This window comes from Phacochoerus africanus, chromosome 12 (assembly GCF_016906955.1).
Source record: "Phacochoerus africanus isolate WHEZ1 chromosome 12, ROS_Pafr_v1, whole genome shotgun sequence".
Classification (NCBI taxonomy): Eukaryota; Metazoa; Chordata; class Mammalia; order Artiodactyla; family Suidae; genus Phacochoerus; species Phacochoerus africanus.
The window spans coordinates 15,063,537-15,089,938 of NC_062555.1; the positions used below are offsets into that span (position 1 = coordinate 15,063,537).

General features: G+C 46.3%; 1 protein-coding gene across 2 annotated transcripts in view; it reads right to left on the minus strand.

The window, feature by feature from the left end:
* Positions 1 to 5,744: 5,744 nt before the first annotated feature.
* The window catches only part of SLC30A10 (solute carrier family 30 member 10), a 36,034-nt gene continuing 15,376 nt past the window's right edge, over positions 5,745 to 26,402 (minus strand). The window contains exons 1-4 of one of the 2 annotated variants that reach the window (XM_047755165.1): positions 16,912 to 17,602; positions 16,204 to 16,281; positions 9,441 to 9,680; positions 5,745 to 6,789 (exon numbers count right to left, since the gene is read on the minus strand). In XM_047755165.1, coding sequence (XP_047611121.1) covers positions 6,290 to 6,789; positions 9,441 to 9,680; positions 16,204 to 16,281; positions 16,912 to 17,572 — 1,479 coding nt within the window. In that variant the 5' untranslated portion in view covers positions 17,573 to 17,602 and the 3' untranslated portion in view covers positions 5,745 to 6,289. Of the gene's footprint in view, positions 6,790 to 9,440; positions 9,681 to 16,203; positions 16,282 to 16,911; positions 17,603 to 26,402 lie in introns of those variants that run through there. The other variant, XM_047755166.1, reaches the window with a different exon arrangement.

Here is a 26,402-nt window from a genome sequence, read left to right on the forward strand (position 1 = left end):
TGAGCCAAGATGGGAACTCTGAGACAGGGTTCTCTTTTAAACAGAGTAGTCAGAGATTCTGTAGCTTAAGCCCTAGAGTACTAAGGACTCTAAGCTCTGCTCCCTACTGCAAGTGCTAAAGGAGACTGATGTCATGAAATGTTATATAACCCTCTCCTCTTACAGGTGCTAACCAGGGCTTTGAACATGCACACTGGAGCATCAGAACACATCCAGCACAAGCTCTCCATGCCCCAGCCATCGGGGCTATGGGAAGCTGTCTTTAAAGTCCCACCAAGACATGGAAACAGCCTAAATGTCCCCTGACCTATGAATGGGTAAAGAAGATGGGGCACATATATACAACAGAATACTACTCAGCCATAAAAAAGAATAAAATCATGCCATTTGCAGCAACATGGATGGACCTAGAGGTTATCATACTAAGTGAAAGGTTATCATACTAAGTGAAGTCAAAGACAATTATTATATATCATTTATATGTGGAATCTAAAAAAATCATACAAATGAACTTATTTACAAAACAGAAATGGATACACAGGGAGAGGAAACAAACTTAGGATTCCCAAAGGGGAAGGGGAGGGATAAATTAGGAGTATGGAATTAACAGATACTACCATATATAAAATTGATAAACACCAAGGATTTACTGCATTGCCCTGGGAACTATATTCAATCTCTTATAATAACCTATACAGGAAAGGAATCTGAAAAAGAATAGATATATATGTACATGTAAAACTGAATCACTTTGCTGTATACATTGAAACGAACGTAACATTGTAAATTAAATGTATATTAAATTGTAAATTAAATTAAAAATTATTGCAGGAGTTCCCATTGTGGCTCAGCAGGTCAAGAACCTGACTAGTGTCTGTGAAGGACGCATGTTCAATCCCTGGCAGTGCTCAGAGGGTTAAGGATCCAGGATGCTGCAGCGTAGGTTGCAGATGCAGCTTGGATCCAGTGTTGCTGTGGCTGTGGCGCAGGCCTGCAATTGCAGCTCTGATTCAACCCCTAGCCCAGGAGCTTCCATATGCCACAGATGCAGCCCTAAAAGGAAAAAAAAAAATGCATTTAAAAAGAAGATTGAGGAGTTCCCACTGTGGCTCAGCAGGTTAAGAACCCGACAGTCTCTGCAAGGATGCAGGTTTAACCCCTGGCCTCGCTCAGTGGGTTAAGGATCTGGCGGTGCCATGGGCTGTGGTATAGGCCGGCAGCTGCAGCTCCAATTTGACCCCTAGCCTGGGAACTTCCACATGCCAGTAGGTTTGACCCTAAAAAGCAAAAAAAAAAAAAAAAAAAAAAAGCCTTGTCTAATAGAATGGATGGACAAGGTCCTACTCTATGGCATAGGGAACTATATTCAGTATCTTCAAATAAATCATAATGGAAAAGAAACAAAAACCCAAAAGAGCCTGGCTTCTCTCCACTCTCTCCATCCCTACAGCCTTCCTCCTACACAAACCCAGGGCCAAACAGAGCCCTCTAGAAAAGCTGATCAGTCCAGATCATGGTAGGCAGGGGATAGCCAGGACAATCGGTGACATTTCTGCCAAGAGTGGAGACTGGCAGAGGGGTATGAGGAAGAGAGCAGCAAAGTGGAGACAGAGAATGCGGCCCAAATTATTAAAATCCTGAGCGATTAAACGACGAAAGCAGGCAACAAAGGCAAAACACGCTCAGCTACTTTGAGTGATCGGTTTAATTTTCACCAGCATATCTCGGATCTTCCTTTTAAAAACTTTTTATTGACAGCACCATTGAACATCTTTCACCTCATAGCCATATGCATCCATGCACACATCGACGGGGGGAACCCACATGCAATTAGGAATGAATTATTGGAACTTCGTATCTTAGCGTTTTAAGAATTCCCCCGAATGTGACAATTATACTTTGGCAAAATTGCCTGTGAGGACAGAAGGAAGGCTTCAAGCAACAAAACTCCACGGTACTGTAACATAATTTCAGACCTCTGGGAAGGGGTCACTCTCCCTCGAAAATCATTGTCCTTTCCAGATTCTTGCCATTAGAATTCGGAGCAGGTTCAGTGTCTCTGGCTTGGCCTTGTACCAGGAGGAAACCACTGACCCAACTAGCAATATTCAAGAAAGTTCCATGTAAACAGAAAGTCCAGAATGAAACACCTGAAAAGAAAAGCTCTAGAAAAAACAAACAAACATATTTTCATGAGCCAAACCCCAAATTCATGAGAACATTTAGATTACAGTGAGGGCTAGCGTCTGATGTGAGTTCCATTTGAGCAGCTAGTTTCCTGAACCCCTAACTTCATTCCTGCTTTATTCTTGCGGCGAAACACGTGCAAATACACACAGAAGCATGAATAGGTGACAGTTTATCAAGGGAACAACAGGCGTATACAATAAGCAGGCTTGCTCAGTCCACACTAGAAACCCCAATTAGTCATCTTTCCTTATTTTTTTGAAACCAGTCCTTCTTTGCAGACTTTAATTGCAAGAGTGTGAAGATACATTAAACACGGGATAACTTAAAAGCAAGAACTGTATTTTGTCCTCTTGGAAAAAGAAATGAATATAATTTGGCAAAGGATTGGGTTAAACATAAATAAGACAGAATTTTTTTTTTAATATCTGAAGTTATTAGCACTAAGATGAGCTGCTTTTCAGAAACCAATAACAAGAAATACGATCAAGTTCCAAATCAGTAGAAAATTAAACTCCTTAACTCAAAGAATCGATTATGCTGATGTAACCCTTTCTCATTTAGCAGTGGATTCATCAAACTGAGGCTATTTATGAGTTGAAGAGGGTCACAGAATAGTAAGAACAAATGCATTGTTTTTTTGGTTGCATTCGCTGTTACATGATTGATCTGCATAATCTGGTTTGTAAGGGCCTTATTTTTTCCCAATTACATTTTTCTTTAAATGTCCAAGTTCCTATGTAAAGGTGACAGTATTCTTTGTAAATAGTTTGACACCACCTTTAAACACATTTTTTTAAAGAGCAAATTTGGTTGGTTATATTAAAAGGAGTATTGGGCCCTGGAAGGGCTTTCGTCATCAACACCCCGAGTACTCTTAGATTAAGTCAGTGGCTCAGAACTAGGAGCTATTCTGCTCCTCAGGGGACCTGTGACAATGTCACACCTTGGGGGGATGCTGCCGGGCATCTAGCAGGTCGAGGCCAAAGGGTGCTCCTAAAAACCTACAATGAGCAGGACAGCCCCACACCACAAGGAGTTATGCAGCCCAATATGTAAACAACGCCTGAGACTGAAAGAGCATAACAAAAGCTCTTGCTACCTCAAAAGGCAGCGGCCTTATTATAATCCAAAATCTACCCCAGTGGTTTTTTGATGTTCAAAGCACCCAACCTGACTGTACCTTGCAAGCTCCTGATTGACCCCGTCTAGGGTTTGGCCCGCTAGTGGTCAAAAAAGAAAAAGAGAAGACAACTAATATGGAGACTCTTCCAAATTCTTCCTCAGTCTCTCCCGTTATTATTGATGGTTTATCCAAAACTTGAAAGGATGAGTTTTTTTGGTCAGCAATGGAGACGGACAGCCCTGTGGATATTCGCAATGGCCAAATATCATGGGGGGGGAACGTACCTTCTATTTTCAACAGCAGAGTTGGAAGTTGGAAAGTAAAAGCGGACACAGTATTTCCTATAGTTGGTGTTGAAAGAGTGCAGAAAGGACTCTTGGCACAGAAACAGGTGATGGTAAGGGCTGCCCTCTGTGTGCCCGATCCTGCCCCTCCACACGGAGGATCGCCCAGACTTTTAAAAAATTGTTTTCAGTTCTTAGAAAAAAGAGAGAGAACTTTCTAGAAGGAACCTAAGCACACAGGAATGCTAAACTGAGTACGTTTCCAATCTCAACAAAAAAGGCAGTGTTGTTTAAACTCACTGTCCATCAGGCACCACTGCCACATCACAGGGCTGATTCAAAGGGAAAAAGACAATCCTTGCCTTTCCTTGGGAGAATTGAAATGCAGAACAACTGAAGGGAGAGTAAAACCCAAGCGAAAATACCATACAGCAGGCATCATGGTGCCGGAGACGGCAGATGCAAGCACCTAACCCGAAACAAAAATATTGCACTTAATTAGCTTGTTTGGACATTATTAAACACACAGGGCCAAACTACCTTCAAAAGATAATCTTTCGCATTGACTATACTTCATAATCTGGTATGTTCATAAATGTCCATCAAGATAACTTTCTGAGGTTAGATTTAATTATATTGGAATTAAAGGCCTTTCACTTGCCAGAAAAAATACTTTAGAGATTAATGAAAGCACCTTATTTGAACGCAAACTAATATGCATTCCTTTAGCCAGTGGCACTAAAACTGTAAAATTGTATTTTTTTTTTCCCCTTTTCATAAAAGCAGAGTGATTTGAAATCAAATTAGACCTTCAAATCTGGAAGAAAGAGATTTCTCCTTTGGCTCCAATCAATGCATCTCAACCAACAATTACATAAGAGAATTTGGTCCACGTATCCCTGTGATGAGTTTCATAGAGAATCCTCTGTTTTGTGTGGGTACATGTCATACTTTTAGTATCAAAAATAAAAACTAAAATGTCTTCTATTTACCCCTGTTTTTAGCTATTAAGTATATACACACGATATCATATACTATAAAATACTGAGTATATATGCTCAATAAACTCCTAGGGATAAAACATATTCAGGCATTTTCCCATTTACCTAATTCACAGCCAATTTAAACCCAGAGAATGCATTTTCGAAGAATAAAAAAACTGTGCATCCTACTGATCACAGCTGCTTCCTTATTTCAGCCTTACAACTGAAAACCAAGACATGGTGTCTTAAATGGAGTTTGTGCTGTAAAGCGTGGGTGTTTTGCTGTTCCCGGGGCCACATTTCTGATGAGTCCTGTACAAATGCTAAACAGGATTCCATGCTTAGAGCCTCAGAGATTGTCATTTTCAGACCATTTGCAATCTATCAAAGAATCTAGCTCTTTAGAAAGGCACTTCCCATTTGGAGACTGTTCTGGTTTAAATACGGCTGCCTAAACACGTTAAATACCGATGTTTCTCCAATACTAATACAGGTCAGTTATGGAACCAAATCAGATTCTAATACATTTATTTGAATTTGGCAATATGAGTCAGAGATATAAAAGTGTAAGCTCCTCAAAGCACATTCAAGGCAGCAATGTAATTAATTCTCATTTCTCCCTTGGATATCTACTTTTCCATCAAATTACCAGTTGGCAACGATAATCAACACTTAAAAGCTGTCTAAAAGCAAGTCAATCTAGCTTCTTCTTCTTCTTCTTTTTTTTTTTTTTGCAAGAACGCATCTTCAATGCCATATGTTTTTCTATCCCAGGAATACTCATTTACTCCTGGTAAATGCTGCATAGATCAATGCGATCATATAAAAGAAGACTTGAGGGAAATTTAGGCAGGTAGGCAAATCATTAATAAGCAAGAAATGAAAACCATCCCAACTGGACCGACTCTCAAAGAGGACCGTGTCACACATTAAGAAGGAGACATGTTCCCGTGCTTCCAAGGGATAAAAAAAAAAAACAAAAAAAACTATCTTCTATATTTAAACATTTGAAACATCCTATCACTGTAGTTGCGTTCACAGCAGAAGGCGTTTTTCTCTCTAACCCCCCCAATGAAGACATGGTCAGCATGCATTTTGTTCCTGCCTTTCCCCACCCCCAACAAGCTCGACTTCCTCTAATGTTCAGAGAATGTGTTCCACTTTACTAGGTATGCACTTTACATTTATTCAAAAATGAGTCAAAGAAAAAAATTTTCTGCAGGACCACCTAACTTTCCTTTTTGGTGATCTTCTAGCAGAATGGGAAAGAAGTCTGCTAGAAAGAATTACAGTTCGAGCTATTCGATCATGGTTCGGAAGGTTTTTCCGCGTACTTGGTATGACCTCACCTGAGAGTCAGCTAGAAGGTCGAATCGATTTGAAAAACAAACTACTGTGAATCCTGTGCCCACAGCCATTGAGTCCCACGGCCTTCGACGTCCCTGATGGGGCGACCTAGTGCATGTACTTCAGAAAACAGGTGTTCAAACGGAAGGGTTGGAGAGCGCCGTGAAACACCCAGGATGGTGTGAAGGGTTCTCAGCCACACAGCAATCAACCACCACCCCCAAGAGCCAACCCCTTAGTGAACACGGAGCTTGCACACTGAGGGCTGATTGGTGCCCACAACCCACAAAGCTCGTGCCACAAGCCAGGCTAGTGGTTCCAAAATGCCTTATCTATACAGTCTTACTTGTGCAGGCACCAGATTAAAAATGCGTGCTGTTGACACAATGCGAGTTCTCCTGAGTTTTGCTAAGCGCTTGTCCGTAGCCACTTAGACAACCTCCCGAAGGTACTTCAACAGCCACGTCTGCTGTTTCTCGTCGACCGAGGCCATCCGCGGGCACCGTGTCCAGTGGGGGACCGCCGTTGTGCTCTGCACAGCCGTTGACGTGGGCCAGTGGCAGTGCCCCTGGGGGACAGCACAGCTGCTTGGCACAGCCCTTGGAGATGCAGGGCGAGCTGCAGAGCACCTGCAGGTCCTTGTGCTCCAGGGCCTCCTTCAGGTCCACCTTCTCCAACTGGATGGTCACGCTGTGGATTCCCACGTTGTGGAAGATTTCTCGAATCTTTCTAGTGGCATCCTGATCGCCCCTGTCCTGCTGACACTTGATGTGCAGAGTGGCAATGATCTTCCCACTTATAAGTTCCCAGATGTGGACTTCGTGAACACTGCTGATTCCAGGCACCGCAGACAGTTTACTCACTAGAACAGGGAAGAGCAAGCGATACCCAAGGTGAGGGCTTCACCTGAAACACGGAGCCACCAGGGGATGGATATGGCCTCTTTAAGCATTCTCACCGGAATGATGCAGTTGCTAAGAATAACAGGAAAAAGTAGCTGGACTTATATGGGCACACTGTCCCACAACCCTCCCCCTGCTCTCTGAATTCCTCTATCAGGCATTGTTAGCCCCTAAAAGGCAATTCCAGCAGGTTCCCTTGCGGTGCAGATTAAGGACACCGCGTTGTCACTGCTGCGGCTCGGGTCACTGCCGTGGTGTGTGTTCGATCCCTGGCCCAGGAACATCCATAGGCCAAAAAGCGGGGGAGAAAAAAAAAAAAAATGCCCAGGGTTGTTGAGTTTACAAGGGGTTGGAAGCTCTGGTGGACTGGATGGAAATAGAAGCTAGGGATGCCTTTTTTCAAGAGGATTTGGCAATATGGATCCAAAACCTTTACCAGCAATTCTAATAATTGAAAGGAAATAAATAACCAAATATTTATGTACAAGAATGGTTTGGACAATGCTTTTATATTAATGAAAAAAATAGAAACAATAAGGAAATCGTTAAATCACTTATGTGAGAGAATATGATATAGCTGTGAAAAAAGTTGCATATTTAAGGATATGAGAAAAGGTAAATAAGGTATTTTGGGGGCGAAAAAACAAATGGTGAGACTATATATACGGCACGATCTTTTTTCCTTTTTTTTTTTTTAAACATCAATGTGTATACATGCAAAAAAAAACGTTTTGTTTTATGGAATACCTGATACAAAAACATGATGAGTGGTCATTGCTGGGTGGTAGGATTATGAGAGATTTCTGTGTTCTTATTCAGGCTCTTCTCCATTTTCCATACTTTCTAAAATAAGTATGTATCTAGAAAGATGCTATTGAATGGTAATCATGAGCAACGTGTAACCAGCTAGAGCTTGAATCCCCATTTAGTCATTTACCACGTGCATGACCGTGGGTAATTCGCTCAGTCCCTCTGTGCCTCGATTTCATCTATAAATTAGCAATGATCATGACAGTGATCAATAGTGACCATGATTATTTCAATCCTATGAGTTAATATGAGGAAAGCACTTGGAACGATATTACCTTGCATGGAGTAAGAGCCACAGCAGTTACTATTGTTATCACAATTTAATTTTTCTTTCTTTCTTTCTTTTTTGCTTTTTAGGGCCACACCTGCAGCATATGAAAGTTCCCAGGCTGGAGGCTGAATCAGCGCTGCAGCTGCCGGCCTACGCCACAGCCACAGCAACAACGGATCCAAGCCGCATCTGTGACTTCAGCTCACACATCTCAGCTCACAGCAACACAGGATGCTTAACCCACTGAGCCAGGCCAGGGATCGAACCTGTGTCCTCATGGATACTAGTCAGATTTGTTTCTGCTGAGCCACGACAGGAACTCCATCCACAATTTAATTTTTTCAACATTTGCTTTTCACATTGCTGTGAACAGGCAGCATAAGCCCATATATATCACTGATTGTGGTGTATATGTTTATTTTGTTTCTTCCACAGGGAAACAAGTCCCTGGAAGGGACACAATGCTGTATATCGGAGCCTCCTTCACCTCTGTCCTCCTCTGCCCAGAGCATGGGGCAGAGATGGGCTCTGCAGGACAGTCCCGCAGTAAATCCTGCCTCTGAGGAGAAAGCCTAGTGATGGCCGTGCAAGGCATTAAGATCCATCAAATCTCATTTCAGCTACTGGTCATGAAATCATGTCTCCCAACTCTCAGCCGCAGAGGGGACCTGGGCTCTAGTTTGTATTTGCCAGCTCACGGGTGAAGCAATGATGGAGAGAAAAAGAGCCAATCTGCACAGAAACTGTCTTCTTTTAAACACCCCATCTCCATCTAGAAACACGAGGAATAAAGGTGCATGTTGGGTTTCTCGCCAGTATGCGGAGCGCCCCATTTAGACATTTTACAATGTCTCTAAAATTTGTATCCTCAGATACACATAAATTCGAGTCTGACCTTCTGTTGGAGCAAAGCAAACAAAACAGATTCCCTCCTGAATGAGGTCATGAATCATCTGAATTTACACATGGTCCATGCAGGTCCCTGGAGGTCTAGCGTTAAGGATCTGGTGGTGTCACTGCTGTGGCTCGGGTTCGATCCCTAGCCTGGGAACTTTCACATGCCATGGGCGTGGCCGAAAAACCCAACCATGGCCCACTTTACTGTGTTAATAAGACACACGGTGACTTAGGTGCCCAGAAAAGTCAGTTAACTAGACAGCAGGATCTAGAATACAAATGAGTAACTCATGTTTTCAAAATAGGGGGAATAAAAATCAAGTTCTGGGCAGAGTGGCCTTATCTGAGCTAAAATAAATCTCTGACGTGAAGGTAAACAGATGGCTCAGGAATAGGTGGTACCCCGGCACATGGGCAGTCGAGGCAGAGAACCCTGGGCTATAAAGGACCTTCCATTCCTGGAGCTGTGAGTCACCTTACTAGGCAACAGAATGCTGGAGGAACATCTCCAATGCCTGGGGCTTAGTGTATCTCAGGACACATCCACCCAACACGGCTCCCAAGCAGTGCTGGCCCTTTGGCCCGAAGAACATTAAGCGGGCGAGAGTTCCAGGTCAGGATCGCCTGACTTACTCAGCTCCTCCATGTTGACGCCTTTAGGGACCATCTGCAGCAGAATGGCAGCGGTCTCCTTGATGAGCGGGAAGGCGGAGGACAAGATGATGACGACCATGACGACAGTCAGGCTGGGGTCGATGTAGCACTGCCAGTTGCACGGGTCCTCCCGTTTCAGGGGAAGCACGTAGAATATGATGGCTGTGATCACCACAACCACTGACCCCAGCGCGTCTCCCATCACGTGCAAGAGCACCCCTGTCGGGAAGAAAGATAGGAAAGTGGGTAAATCCCAGATCCGGGTTTGGGAGCCACGTGGCACTGGGGGACTTGTGGGTTCCCAAGTGTTTTAACACCCATCGCTATCCGATGTCTCTTTGGTTAGAACAGCAGGCTGGATTGGAATGCAAAAGCAATGGCCACTGCTTCTCAGAAAGCAAAACCTCCGTCCATCGTCCCAGGACCCGGAGAACCTGGAACAGCTTGGGAAGGTTCTGCGCTGAGTCTGAAGAGGGACTGTGCCCGTTCATGGTGCCACATCGCTGCCACCCACTGCCCATCAGAGGGCACCAAGCCGGAAAACAGACGCTGTGCAACTGGTTTTGTTTTTTTCTTCAAGACAGGTGTCTGCTTTAAATTGCTTCAAACATTTTTAAGAAGAAAGGGAACTAAGAGATAACCAAGAGTGGTTCTTTTTCTGCTTTGTCTTCCCTCTACAAAGGAGATGTAGATCCATTTTCCTGGATTTATGGGAGATGTATGGGAGATTTTGGTCCATTTTCCTCCTCCCTAAATGCTTTTACCTATTCTCACTTAGTCTGTAGTCACTGAAGTTGCATTTGGTTTCAGAGGTCCTCCGGAACTGTGACTCCAGCAACATTCCCACTAAATAAAGAGCCCTTGGTCCCAATAAAATGACATTGAAATTCTACAGATAAAATCACAAAAACTGTGGATGCCTTTACCTATGGGACCCACATCGAAAGTTTCCATTATGATACAGAAAACATGTCATCCTAGCAAAGCAGATCTCTGAGTCCAGCTGTTTGTTAGATGGAGATGAAACTGGGATTTAGTGAATGAGGTGGAGATGTGTCAGAAGGATTATAAATGATGAGCACCAAGTATTTTTTCCCACAGGAAGCAACATCAGAATCTTGCTCGTCACTGCATGGTTGGCAAAACAACAGCTTCAGCATCACCCAGAAGCTGGTGAGAAATGCAGAATCTTAAGCCCCACCTCCGACCCGTTGAATCTGATTCTGCATTTTAATAAGATCCCCAGGTGATTCAAACACAAAAAGAAAAAAAAAAAAGGTGCCAAAGCACCGCTCTAGAAGAAAGCCTATAGATTAAGATCTGCTTCTCCAATATCCCAGATTCACCTGGTAGAATTCACATAGCCTCACTTAGAACAGGCTAATTTTTCCTCTTGGCAACAGTTTTAGGATTCCGAGTAGCATCATAGGCAAAATGGCATTTTGTAAACACACTGAATATAACTCATGGCAACTTTTCCCCCAAAAAATACAAGAATAAAAAGAATCCCCGTATTTCCTCCTGACTGAATGCTTATAGTACTAGGATCCTGATTCAATAAACACATTACATAGCCCCCTTTTCAAATTCCATGCCCCCTGCTGCCCACCTCACCCCCAGAGGAGCTCCTTCTGCCTCAGTCCCACCTCGACCACAAACAGAAACTCAAAACAGTCCCAAGAGTTGGTCTCTATACCTTGTTCGTCCAGGAGGAACTGAAAACTCAAACTTTAAGCTTTTCCAGGGCAGCATACAAATATGAAGACCTGGAGTTCCCCCTGTGGTATAGTGGGTTAAGGATTCCCAGTTCTCTGTGTGATGTAGGTCACAGCTGCTGCTCGGATTTGATCCTGGTTCTGGGAACTTCCATGTGCCACAGGTGCAGCCAAAAAAAAAAAAAAAAAGGCTAAATATTACCCATGTGTACTCAACACTCAACATCATTTTCACTGCCTGAGATTGTCTGTTTTGGGGGGTTTTTTTCCATGAACTTTTTTTCAGTAATCTCTGTCTTTTAGTTAATAATCCTAACTGTAATGCAAGCCAACACATAGGCACCGGGCACGTATGCATGGCATGTGCATACGCTGCATGTATTTACACAGTAAGTTCTCTTAAGGTCTTTCTGAAATGGTTACTCTCTTCATTTTACAAATGAGGAAACTGAGGCACAGAGTAACTAAGTAACTTATCCAAGATCACACAGCTAGAAAGCGTTTGAGTGGGGACAGAAGTCTGGCTAGCCTGACCAAAGAACCACTGTGCCTCCTATCTAAGTCCTAAATTCTAGTTTCAGCTTCCACTTCTGAAAAATATCTCACTCTTAGCCCCTATGAATTACACGAAAGGGTGTTCAAACTTACTGTTCACATAATCCACAGTAAGAATCATATTCTGCATCCCAGCCCATGCACAAACATACCCCGAAACACAGGTTTTGTGAAAAAACAAGACTTGGCCTTACAGATGATTTATTACTGTTTTCTATTCTATTTCATTTAATTCTAGTTAATTTTTTTTTGGTCTTCTTTAGGTACTAGAACCCAAGGCATATGCAGGTTCCCAGGCTAGGGGTCAAATCAGAGCTGCAGCTGCTAGCCTACACCACAGCCACAGCAATGCCGGTTCCGAGCCATGTCTGCAACCTACACCACCGCTCACAGCAAACACAGGATCCAAGGCACATCTGTGACCTACACCACAGCTCACAGCAAACACAGGATCCTTAACCCACTAAGCGAGGCCAGGGATCGAACCTGCGTTCTCATGGATGCTAGTTGGATTGGTTTCCACTGAGCCACGACAGGAACTCCAATTCTAGTTAATTTTCTAAATGCTGATCCTACTCTACTAAATTGATTTTATGACCCAAACTACTGTGATCTTTAGTTTGAAAAACTGCTTATGGCATCGTTTCACTAAATTCCCGAGATTGGTTATTGCAGTGTGTTTTCTGGCCTCCTGTGCAAATATGCTCGTTATCTTCTGGGGGCCACAGTCCACTGGCAGGATTGTGAGATAAGTGTGTCAGTAACTTCTAGAGGGAAGATCATTCCCTGGGAAGGAAAATCTCAGGAAAGGCTTCTCCAGATACAGCTTGGATCTGATGTTGCTGTGGCTGTGGTGTAGGCCAGTGTCTGTAGCTCCAATTCGACCCCTAGCCTAGGAACCTCCATATGCCGCGGGTGCAGCCCTAGAAAGACAAAAAAAAATGATACAAAATAACTTATTTATAAAACAGAAACAAATACACAGATCTCAAAGTAAAACTTATGGTTATAAGAGGAAACCACGGGGGGGGGGATAAATTAGGAGAATGGGATTAACATATACACACTACTGTATATAAAATAGATAACTGGAGCTCCCTGGTGGCACAGCAGGGTAAGGAGCTGGTGTTGTCCCTCAGCGGCTCAGGAAAATTGAACCAGTGCAGGTTCAATCCCTGGCCTGAGAACTTCTGTGTACCTTGGGCTTGGCCAACATTTTTTTAAAAAATTAGGCATTCCCATTGTGGCTCAGCAGGTTACAAACCTGACTAGTATCCATGGGGATGCAGATGTGATGATCCCTGGCCCAGGACTTGAACCAGACCTGCCGGACTAAGCCCTGCTCACCCCTCAATAAGTTGCCTTAAATGGTGGGGAGCAGGGAGACAGTTGAGGGATCGAGGTGAGGCAGGGAAGGGGTGAAGAGAAGGACAGAAACATCCAGAAAGGAGTGTTCACTCCGGACCAGCGAGTCCTTCCAGTGTGAGGACAGGATGAGCCACATCGGGAACTCCAGAACGTGTTTGTTAGAAGGCATTTTTTTTTTATTCCATTGGCATGAAAGAAACAGTAAAGGAAAATGAAGAAATGATTTTTGTTCACAAGAATTCCCGTAACTATTTATTCCCTGAAGGTCTGGGGTACAGTCCTGCTCTCTAAAGCCGTGGCTAAAATGTCCCAAAGGTAGCCATTCACCGGTCTGTGGACACTGAGAAGCCAGCCATCCTGCATGGGCACCGGGGTATACCGAGAGAAAGCGCCAGACATGTGAAGGAGGAGCCCAGGACACCAGCCCTGTCTCCACCGCTAGCCGGGTGAGCTGGGTAGTCCCCAGACCTGCTGGTCCCTTTTTCTCATCTAGAGGGAAGGGCTTGGAGTCCAGTTTCCCTGGGGCCTTTCCAGCTTTAAGACACTGAGCTCCTTCTCCGAGTCGTGGCTTCCAGATGAGGACCCGGGACCCAAGGTGAGGCCAGCCTTCCCCTTGGCCAGAAATATGGAAAGGCTCGCGCCGGCCACCGCTAGGGCCCTGCGCTTCCCTGTCCTGAAGCACCCTAGGCTGGAGCCCAGCAATTCTACTCACCACGAGACGATCAAGAGGACCCACCTCACAAAGCTGTTACAAAGGCAAAGTGACCCACTCGTGAATGGGGTCTGGCCCCGAGCATGCAGGCCATAAAGATGGTAGCTGGGTTTCCTCCCATATGCCTGAGCCCTTTTCACAACAACCCCATGAAGAGGGTACTATGAGTCTCCTCATTTTGAAGATGAGGGACATGGAGGCTCAGAGAGGTTCAATAACTTGCCCAAAGTCACACTGTTCTCAAGTGGCAGAGCCGGGACCCAAACCCAGGCAGCTGGAACCCAAAGCCCAATCATTCTGACACTGAATTATTTACCTCCATCAGAAGCTAGAGGTACATGGGTCCCTGTGGACCACAAGGCTCAGCTAGGTAGGCCAAGGCACTTTTCCACTGTGACGTCTTTCTACCGGGGGATTCCAGCAGCTGTGGGCTAAAAACTAGCAAGATCAGAGTTCCCATCATGGCACAGCAGAAACAAATCTGACTGGTACCCATGAGGATGAAGGTTCGATCCCTGGCCTCGCTCAGGGGGTTAAGGATCCAGCGTTGCCATGAGCTGTGGTGTAGGTGGCAGACGTGGCCGGGATCCCACGTTACTGTGGCTGTGGTGTAGGCCGGCAGCTGCAGCCCAGATTCGACCCCCAGCCTGGGAACTTCCATATGCCGCAGGTGTGGCCCCAAAAAGCAAAAAATAAATAAATTTAAGAAAATGAAAATAAAAATTAGCAAGATCAACTTTCCAAACATGGTCCCAACATCTACTGGGGCCTACTCTTCACTCTTTGCTTCTTTCTATCTACCTGGTCTCTTTCTCTGTAATGGAAGAGAAGGAATAATCAATCATCTCACTTGTATGTGAATCTTAAAAAAAAAAAAGCTCACGGAGACAGAGAACAGGTTGGTGGCTGATGAGGGGGTGGCGCCGGGGGGGGGGGGGGGGGGGGGAGAACAGGTGAATGGAGCCAAAAGGTACAAGTTTCTAGTTATAGGAGAAATAATACATGGAAATGCAACATATGTCATGGTAACTATAATTAATAATACTGTATCACATACTGCAAAGTTGCCAAGAGAGTAGATCTTAAAAGTTCTCATTACATGCAAAAAAAAAAAAAAAGCTAACTATGTGTGACAGTGGATGCTAACAGACATTGTGGTGATGGTTCACTATATATACAAAGATCAAATCATTATGTTGTACATCCGAAATTAATACGCTATATGCCAATTACTTCTCAATTTAAAAAGAACAAAAAATTAACAGAATGTGCTTTGAAAAGATAAAGTGCTATGATGGAAAACTCTATCTTAAAAACCTATTATATGTATGTGGATGTATATGTAAGCTGAATCTAAAAAAAAAAGGAAGGATAAATTAAAGAATTATGAGTTTTCATCAGAGATTCTCTTCCCCAAAAGACTCACCACCACACCTTTTAGGAATTCCCATGTTGCAGTTAAAATTTTTTCAGCTAACTCATTTACAAATTTTTGGAGCTCGTGTGTTGCTGCTGTTTCCTGACTCTCCCTCCAAACCCATTCTGGGTATCACTTTGCGGAGGAGATGTGAGTCTCAGACGTGAAGGCATCACTGGCTGTTCTTTGTACTATTTCCCTCTAAGCCACGAGACAGGCTTCCCCAACACGCAGAGATAATGATCTTTGCGTAATCTCTGTTGACATTTTCCATCAGATTGGAGACGGACCCTCAGGATTCCTTCTGCAGCAAACTTGTGCTGGAAAGCAAACCTGTGCCCAAGGTGCTGGAAAGGGGACAGGCGGTGCACCTGTTGGTGTCTGGTGAGTAAGGCACACCTGAACTCCCTGGGCTGAACTTCACCCTGGGCTTGTGACCCTGAGCACAGGGCAGGAGGAGCACTAGTGATGTGCTTTCCACGTGGCACCCCAGAACCCCCACTGTGGGCCTGGAGGTGGAGATTCAAGAGAGCCCTCAGCCCCACCCAGGAGCAGCTTTCAGGCTGAAGCCACAAGGGGACAATCAGGGTCATTCAGCAGGGCCCTCAGGACATAACCTGAGAGGGCAGCCCCTCTCCTCTCTCCCAACCTTTATCAAAACGATATTCAATTCAAATCAGCTGCGTTGTATGTTAGCAATATCCACAAGCAGACAAAGTCAAGCATGCCATGGATGTGGGAGGCCCTGGAGCAGGCAGCAAGAGCAGAGCCCAAGCAGAGCAAGGATAAATCATTAGCAGCTCTGTTTCCCTTAGAATCAATGCCCTGATTAGGCAAGAGACCAAGGTCATAGTCCCGGCATGTCACCGCCTACTTTCTAACACACCTGTGACAAGGCACACAGAAAGGAAGCACACAGCCCAGTCCACATGTAACACTGCAAAGGATTTCAGCCCGGCCCCCAATCAATCCTACCTCTGATGTTCAGGGCTTCGGACTTTTTCTCCTTTTTCATCATCTCTTCTGGTTCATTCTGGGTGTTCAGGGAGTCACCTGCATTCAAAGAAGAAACCTTGTGTTGTGTATAAGTTCTACAAACAAAAAGAACCAAGGGACTCAAAAACAAGTTCCGTTATTTTCAACTCCAACTAGCTTATCAGGACACCCCCCCCCCCGCCCTCCCAAATCACCCAGCCCAGAGCAGCACAGGTGGCCTTGGAAAAGCCTAGGGATTCACCTTTGAACTTCATTCACACTTCCATTCAAGTTAAAACAAAGAGGCAGTTCGAACCCACCCCCAAATCCAATAACCCCAGAGGGGATGGAAGGACAGGCGGAGGGGGAGGGAGAAAAACAAAGTTCAGGTAGCATCTAATGAAGAGGCGAGGGTTGGGAGGGCTCTCTGTTGCCCAATAGCAATAACTGATTTCCCAGAAAATCAATACTCCTTTGCAGAGGGGGTGGGGGAGGGGAAAGAGGCAAAGGGGACCGAAGGATCCAGAAGGGGGGAAAATCGTGGGTAATATGTTCGGTTAACGGCAGAGACTTAAAGCCGGATTGCAGAGGAAATCAATTAAAAAAAAAAAAAAAGCAGACAAGCAAAAAAGGGCGTGAGGCGAGGAGGAATGGAGTGTGTGCCGGAGGGAAAGGCCACGCGGACCGGAGGATGCAACCGAAAGGCACCTGCTACGTTTGAGAACACGGTCGCCCCCTTCTCGACCTTCCTGTCCAGCGAGGCCGCGCGGAGGGTCACGGCCGAGTCTCGGCCGGGAGCCGGCGGGGCGGCGGCTGGCCAGCGGCCCTCGGCGCCCGGAGGATCCCCGAAAGCGCAGGGGATGCCGCCCCCGGCCGGCCGCTGCTGCTGCTGCTGCTGCTGCTGCTGCTGAAGCTGTGGGCGGCGGCGGCGGCGGCCGCAGCCGGCGAACCAGGCGGCGCAGTCCTGGAAGATGAGCAGCCCCAGCACGTTGACCGCCAGCCCCAGGGCGCCGACGATGAGCACCAGCTCCGGGTCATCGATGCGCTCGGGCCGGGCCAGGCGCAGCACGGCCTCCACGAAGATGGTGAAGCAGAGCGCGGTGAGGAAGACGGCGTTGCTGAGCGCGCCCACCACCTCGGCGCGGCCGTAGCCGTAGGTGGCGCCCAGGCCCCCGCGGGGGCGCCGCGCGATGTAGCCGGCGCTCAGGCCCACGCACAGCGAGATCAGGTCGGACAGCATGTTGAAAGAGTCGGACAGCAGCGCGATGGAGTTGCCCAGGTAGCCCGACACCAGCTCGGCCACGAAGAAGGCGACGGTGAGCACAAGCATGAAGAGCAGCCGGCACGTCTTGCCCGAGTAGCGGCCCATCTCCCTGCGCGACCGATGGCTCGGCGCCGCCGCGACAGGTGGGGCGCGGCGCCCTCGACTCCGCGGTGGCCTGGTCCCGCCTCTCGGCCGCCCTGCCTGCGGGCGCTGGGGCTTCTTATAAGGCGGAGGCGGAGGCAGAGTGGCCCGGGTACCCGCACGTCCAGAGTCTAAAGGAGGGGCCGCGCGGCCGTATCTCAGGGACCTCACGCCGCCTCCCGGGCCCCTGCCCCTCCCTCGCGGCCCGGCCTCACTTGGCTGGCACGCGGCCACCGGCCAGCGTGTGTCTTCCCGAGGGCCGGAGCGAGCAGAGAATGGAGCTGCGGAAAGAGGGGGCGTGCCTGGATGGCACCCGTCACCCCTAAGCAGAGGAGGGGTTCACCCGACCGCCCCGCTTCTCCGGTCCCTCTGATCACCCGGGCCGTGACTGTGGACTCTTAGTGATAAGGACCTTGACTAACGCGGGGTGTGTTCGCCGTGGCGGACGTGAACGCCTTCGCGTACCTGCCCACACTGGGTTTTATGACAGAGTCCCTTTAACCCCGAGCACCAACCCTGCCCTTCCCAACGCTTCCTGGCCCACGCACGATCCGTGCAGTTTGGGCTGATTCCACCCTCAGCAGCCGCACTCCACCACCACCCCTGGTGGAGCTATTTCATCCTTTCTTCTCGCTCACAGCCTTCATTGCTTCCGTCGCCCCTCCAGGGCACAGCATCAGCTCTCTCCCCTTTTGGAAGCCTCGCTCACAAAGCCACCTTCCAGGGAGCCCTGGGGGAGAGCGCAGGTCCCACTTGTGTGAGCCTGAGACTCCCCCCCAGCGGTCAGAAACGCACTTTCTCCGTGGTAGGCGCAAGCCAGGGGCGGCCTCCTCTGTGTACCTGACTCCTTCTCCATTGGAGAAAATACTCTGCTCACCCCGTGGGCCCCTGGTAGCATGACCGGATACTCAGAGTTCAGTGACTGACCTACATGCAGGCCTAGTCCAAATAGAGCCTTTCTGTTGACAGAGCCCTGTTCCAAGTTACCAAGAAGAGGCCTGTCTCCGGGATTCCGGCAGAAACCAAGGACCCGTGTGGGCCCTTGAAGAGGGGTGCTCGCCGTGGTCAGTTCTGGGCCGGAGGTGAGGAGACCCTTGCAGGTTTCCTTACTGGCTTGTTTCAGATTTATACTCCTGTCTCATTCTGAAAAAGACCCAAGGGTGAAGGCTGATGACCTCACTAATCGCTGCCCCATCCCCAACCGCTGAACTTTAACCATTCCTAAAAAAAAAAAAAAACAAAAAAAAACCACACACAAAAACACATCTGCTTTTGGCTTGGACATGAATAAAAATGCCTCACTCCAAAAAAGCCACAGAAGCCATTAGCACAATCTTCTAATTCAAGTCCCATAAAACCTGATCTTGTCTTTCAACAACCCCTGAGGGTCCTTAGCAAGCAGGCAAAAACCTCCTGGATCTGAGGGTTCCCCCTTATACCAGATGAGCCCCCCAATTCAGAGAGCCTGTTATGCACTCCATGCCCACCTCCAGGAAGGAAGGGGACTATCCTACACTGAGAACCTGAGGAAATCCATCACTGAACGTCTCCTCTATGAATTCGTATTACAATGACCAAGAACTTACAGCAAGGAGATACAGGCTGTTGAAAGTTTTGAAGCTGCGTGGGTTTGCACACATTCCTAATCGTCAGAGCCAGTTTTCCCTACTGTGAAAAAGTAATAGTAATAGTGCCCCTCATAGGGCTGTGAGAGCCAAATGGCTTAGTAGGTATAAAGTGATTATAACAGTGCTCTTATTATACAGATTATCATAGCAAGCACTCAATAAATGTCAGCTTTTTTTTTTTTTTTCTTTTTTGGCTGCCCCATGGCATTTGGAGTTCCCAGGCCAGGGATCAGATCCGAGCCCCACCTGTGACCTAGGCCACAGCTGCGGCAACAATGCCTTCAACCCACTGTGCTGAGCCAGGGATCAAACCTGCAACCCAGCACTGCAGAAACGCTGCCAATACTGTCATGTGTTACAGCAGGAACTCCAGCTGTTTATTTATTTAGGGAAAAAAAAAAAGTTCCCCCTTTGGCTCTGTGGAAATGAACTCACCTAGTATCCATGGGAATGCAGGTTCAATCCCTGGCATCACTCAGTGGGTTAAGGATCCAGCATTGCCATGAACCATGGTGTAGGTTGCAGATGTGGCTTGGATCCCACATGGCTGTGGCTGTGGTGTAGGCTGGCAGCTGCAGCTCCAATTTGATCCCCTATCCTGGGAAGCTCCACATGCCATGGGCGCAGGCCCCCCCCCCCCAAAAAAAAAGACAGGAAGAAAAAGAAGGTGTGGGGTGAAGAAGAAGAGACTAGGGGAGGGGAGTAAGATGGAAGTGGCCCAGAGGAGCACCTATTAGCCAGGCTAGTAGATGAGTATTAATACAGAATGTTAGTATATAATCTACTAATACTAATTGATTGGTACTAGTATTAATTATGAAGCACATGTGTAACAGAATTAGTATGGAGCCTCAGACAACACACTCTAAGAGAAGAAGAGCGGTGCCATGCCAGAGCCCCAGACTATGAAACCTCTGGGACCTGGGACCTATGGATAGCAAGCCAAACATTCCCAATAAGAGAGAGGCCTTTTGGAGATCATGTGACAGCACGAACACAATCCCTGCTGGCTGCCTTTCTTGGTTATTCACAACTACAAGAAAACCTGAAAGCAACAGAAAGAGATCCCTGGTGCCTGTTGCCCAGCTGTTCCCCTAACCCAGGCAGATAAGAACCACATCACAGCCCTGGGGAGGGCAGCTGATGGATCTAGAAAGCCAGTGGCTGAGGAAGCCTGGGTGTGAGCTGTAGTGCCCAGTTCCTGCCTTGAAGAAAGGCTCAGGGTGTCAACCAAATATACCGAAGGACAACATTCTGACTAATATCTAACTATAATTATATATATAGTCGGGTGTGTGTGTATATATATGTGCACACATATACAGGTTATACATATATAATCTAAGTTAATTGTCCAAAACTTAGATGGCATCTATGGTTACTATAAATCATGAGGTTTCGTAGCTTCTGTTTATTGAGCTCTGACTCTCTCCCCAGCCTGAGTCGAGTGCCTTATTGTCTCATTTCATCTGCACGACAGCCCCCTTAAGTACAGACAGAGCTCAGCGATATTGCGGGTTCGGTTCCAGACAACCTCAATAAAGCGAATATAGCAATAAAGTGAGTCACATGAAGTTTTTGATTTCTCGGTGCACACAATGGTGATGTTGGCATTCCCATCATGACTCAGTGGTCGTGAACCCAACTAGTATCCATGAGGCTGCGGGTTCAATCCCTGGCCTCGCTCAGTGGTTAAGGATCCAGCGTTGCCCTGAGCTGTGGTGTAGGTTGCAGATGTGGCTCGGATCTGGTGTTGTTGTGGCTGTGGTGTAGGCTGGCAGCTGTAATCCTTTGATCAGCTGTAATCCTTCTTTTATTCTAAACACATGAAAGGACTTAGAAGTTCACTCTTTCCTGGAACAGAATGGCATGTGCTACAATTTAGAAAGTCAGATTATGACCCTCAAAATTCTTTTTACATTGTGTTTACATTGACCCATAAACTAGCAACCCATTATTTTCTTTTTTTTTTTTAGAAATTGAAAAAGCAGCTATTTTTGTTTTCTTTTTTTAGCTCAACGTGGCAAGAGATGGCCCTCCTTTCAGAGAAAAGAATGGACATCTTGTCCAAGGCCATATTCTATTTTTTTTAATTGACTTATAATGTTGGGATCATTTCTGCTGTACAGCAAAGTGATTCAGTTCTACATGGACACACATCCATTCTCTTTCAGATTCTTTTCCCACATGGATGATCACAGAATACTGGGTAGAGTTCCCTGTGCTAGACAGCACGTCCCTGTTGGGTAGCCATTCCATTTACCACAGTGTGTATATGTCCAAAGCCATACTCTTACTCAAAAGAAGAGGTACGGAGTTCTCGTCGTGGCTCAGTGATTAACGAATCTGACTAGGAACCATAAGGTTGAGGGTTCGATCCCTGGCCTCGCTCAGTGGGTTGAGGATCCGGTGTTGCCGTGAGCTGTGGTGTAGGTTGCAGACTTGGCTTGGATCTGGCGTTGCTGTGGTTCTGGGGTAGGCTGGCAGCTACAGCTCCAATTAGACCCCTAGCCTGGGAACTTCCATATGCTGCGAGTGCAGCCATTGAAAAAACAAAAGGACCAAAAAAAAGAGGTAGTCTTTTTCCCCACTGCACCTGTCTCCAGATTGTAAAAATATCATCAGAGGATGGTGCTGTCTCATCATTAGCTCAGCTCCGAACATGCAGAGCACCAGACAACAGGATGACTTTCCAAAAGGAAACTGCTTCTCCAGGTAGCTGAGGATTCTTCTGTACAAATCAGTTTCACATCCATGAATTTTGTAAAATGTGTATACTTGTAACACTTTGTAACACAAAGATATTTTTGTGCCTCAATTTTTTTTTTTTTTTTTTGCTTTTTAGGGCTGTACCCATGGCATATGGAGGTTTCCAGGCTAGGGGTTCAATAGGAGCTGCAGCTGCCGGCCTACACCACAGCCACAGCAGCACCAGATCCAAGCAGCACAATGCCAGATCCTTAACCCACTGAGAGGGGCCAGGCAGCAAACCCACAACCTCATCATTCCTAGTCGGATTCATTTCCGCTGCGCCACAACAGGAACTCCTCTCCTCAAAGATTTTTAGAATTCACTAAATTTAAGAAATGCTTTAATTGCGATGATAACTATTCTTTTTTCTTTTTCTTTTTTTTTTTTTTGCTTTTTTTAGGGCCACATCTGCAGCATATGAAAGTTCCCAGGCTAGAGTTTGAATCAGAGCTGCAGCTGCCAGCCTATGCCACAGCCCCAGCACCACAGGATCCTTAACCCACTGAGCGAGGCCAGGGATCAAACCCACATCCTCATGGATACTAGTTGGGTTCGTAACCCACTGAGCCATAATGGGAACTCCTGAAATAACTATTCTTTTTTTAATAATAAAGTCACAAGATTTGGAAAAGATAAAAGCTCGGTAGTGCTCCACACCACTTCAGGTGGGCTATTGATAGAAATATGATCCACATAGGAGTGGCAGCCCAGGAGAAGGAGGCAGCTCTAATATGAATTCTGAGCTGTGCCCTCAGCCTGCCAGGTAGCATCTCCATAGTTTCACCAAAGGTCAAGTGTTCCTGCTTCAAAGCGGGCCATGTGCTAGCCTAGGGACTGGTGAGACCACAAATCCTACCACGAAACATCAAACAATACAATCTTTGTGCTGAGAAAAGACTGGCCTCTGGGTGTTTTTAATTTTGCACTCACTTTAAGAAAACGTGAATGGCAGGCAGTGCAGCAGTGACTAAGTGGAGCTTTGGAGTCAGACAGACTTAGAACCAGAGCCTAGCTTTGTGACGCACACACTGGCCTTGGGGCAAGTTTCTTACACCTTCTCTTTCTATAATAATATTATTATTAATTGAATAATAATGGTATCTACCTCATGGAGTTATCAGGAGACCTAAGTGAGAAACAGTATGTAAATTACTTAGTATAATGCAAACTACTGCATGTGGGCTGGAAAAGCAATGAGAACCTGCTGTGCAGCACAGGGAACTATATCCAGTCTCTTATGATGGAACATGATGGAAGATAACGTGAGAAAAAGAATATATATATATTTATATATATATAAACTGGGTCACTTTGCTGTACAGCAGAAAATCGACAGAACTTTGTAAATCAACTATAAATTTTTTTTTTTAAAGTACTTAGCGTAGTGTCAGGTTTTACAAGAAGGCCTCAGTACATGTTAACAAAACATAACCACCGCTTTGATTTTTTAAACCCAAGTTTAGGGAAGGGGAAATAGTTCCCTTCACCAAAGGATGCACAGAAGGGTTACTTCTTAAAGAAAAATAGACACTTACGAATTGGTTTGCCACTCAATCTAAGGAGCAGTGAAACTTACACAGATGTTAAGATAAAACATTTTAAACTCTTTATTATTTTTTTAATTTTTATTTGTCTTTTTGCCTTTTCTAGGGCCACACCTGCAGCATAAGGGGGTTCCCAAGCTAGGGGTCTAACTGGAGCTGTAGCCACCGGCCTACACCACAGCCACAGCAACGCTGGATCAGAGCCATGTCTGCGACCTACACCACAGCTCACGGCAACTCCAGATCCTTAACCCACTAAGCAAGGCCAGGGATCAAACCTGCAAACTTGTGGTTCCTAGTCGGATTCCTTAACCACTGAGCCAAGATGGGAACTCCCATTTTAAGCTTTTTAAATGGAAGGTCTGCATGTTTGTGTCCCTGCCCCATCCCCAGATGTTTCTGGCTGCTGAATGCATGGGTGTAGAAGGATGACGGGGGTTCTTATATGGCACCGGGGTGACGGGTTTGGGCTGCTGGATACCTTTGGCCCTAATGATACTGGGTTCTTCCGGCTCAGCCTGTGAGCTCTGGTCCACGTGCCTCCAACCACCTGCAGCTCACAAGGGCACACCCAGACATGCACTCATGGGGAAACCCTGTGTGTGAGATGTGGAGAGTAAGTGAGAACAAGCTAGAGGGGATATGGCTAGAGGGGGAGGGAAGTCGGTGGGGGGAGGGAGGGAGATGCCAGGTAGTGATAAAGGCTCTTTTAAAAACAAATCATCAGAGTTCCTATTGTGGCTTGGGGTAATGAGCCCAACTAATATCCATGAGGATGTGGGTTTGATCCCTGGCAGGGCTCGGGGGATTAGACTCCTGCATTGCCGTGAGCTGTGGTTTAGGTCACAGACCCACCTCGAATTTGGTGTTGCTGTGGCTGTGATGTCTGCCGGCAGCCGTAGCTCCAATTCGACCCCTAGCCTGGGAATGTCCATATGCTGTGGGTGTGGCCATAAAAAGGAAAAAGTAAATAAAAATAAATCATCTGCGGCAGTGGCTTTCAAACTGTTTCGTTCTATAGAATAGCTATGGAAATACTTTAGGTGGGAAGGGTGTGGAAGTCCTCTCCAAAGAGGTGAAAACTGAGCCGGGACCAAAGTGACAGAAGCCAGCCAGGAGAAGAGCCAGGAAGGGTGTTCCGGGCAGAGTCCACAAGTGCAAAGTCCCAGCAGAGAGAAGCTAGTGAGATGCTCGGGCGGAATAAAAGGTGGCAGGGTGGCTAGAAGTCAGTAAGGTGGGCACGCAGTTGGGGGGGGGGGATGTGGAAATCAGAGCAGCAAAAGACGATGTTCCTTGGAGTTGTGTCTTTCTCAAAAAGAGACATGAAAGCAAAGAAAGCCACGCCGTGGAAAAACTTGTCTTAAGCCTGGCCTGCTTTTACTCTTTTGTACAGCTGCCTGGCCCCTGGAGGCATTTGAGTTTCCAATGCATGGCTAAACTTTTTTTTTTTTTTTTTGGCTTTTATCCTTTTAGGGCCCCACCAGTGACACATGGAGGGTCCCCGGCTAGGGGTCCAATCCCAGCTGCAGCCGCTGGCCTACACCACAGCCACAACAATGTCAGATCCACCCGAGCTGCATCTGCGACCTATACCACAGCTCACGGCAACACTGGATCCCCAACCCACTGAGCGAGGCCAGGGATTGAACGCGCAACCTCATGGTTCCTAGGCGGATTCGTTTCCACTGCGCCATGACGGGAATTCTGAAACTTTTTTTAAAGTAGACTGTTTTTGTTTTTGTTTTTTTTTTCTCTTTTCAGGGCCGCACCTGCGGCATATGGAACTTCCTGGGCTAGGGGTGGAACTGGAGCTGCAGCTGTGGGCCTCCACCACAGCCATGGCAACACCAGATCCGAGATGCATCCGTGACCTACACCGAAGCGTGCAGAGCCTTAATCCACTTTGCCAGGGATGGAACCCGCGTCCTTATGAACGCTAGTCGGGTTCTTAACTCGCTGAGCCACAGTGAGAATAAAGTAAATAGACTTTATTTTTCAAAACAGTTTCAGGTTCAGCAAAACTGAGCACAAAGGACGGAATTCCCATATAACCTACTCCGACCCAAGTTCAGCCTCCCCCATCATCCACGTCCAGCACCAGAGTGGTTTGTACACTGGTTGTATTCGATGAAACTACACTGACATGTCATGGTCACCCATTCTCCACAGTTTACATTGGGGCTCACTCTGGGTCTCGTATGTTCTATGAATTTGGACACATGTTTAATGACATGGCTCCACCATTAAAGGACCTCACAGACTAGTTCCACGGCCCTAAGAATTTTCTGTGCATCCCCTGTTCAGCCCACCCTCCTCCCTGACCCCTGCCATCCGGTCATCATTTTTCCTGCCCCCATATATTTGCCTTTTCCAGAATGTCATAGAGATGGGATCATGCCAATGTCTACACTTTTTAAAACACGAGGTAAGCAAAGCTCTCAGAACAAAGTTCTTTCCTGCAGTGGAAATTATGTGCAATAGTGCAGCAGCCTGGATGCAGCTAGAGATTCTCATACTAAGTGAAGTCAGTCAGAAAGAGAAAGATAAATACTGTGTGATATCAATTATACAATATCAATTATATTATAAATATATATAGTCTTTTTGTTGCCATTTATAAATGAACAAAACTGAGTGGGTATTAAATTCTTAGGTTCATGTTTTGTTTTCTCTCTCAGGACTCTGTAAACATGGGTTCATGGTATCTTGCCCTTGCATGTTACTATAAAGACATCTCAATCCAGCCTGATATTTGCTCCTTGTAGATGAGTTTGTTTTCTGCCTGGATGCCTATGAGATTCTTTCTTTTGCTTGGTAGTCAGAACGTTTTCCAGAATGTAGGCATGCCAATTTTTCATTTTTATTTGCAGA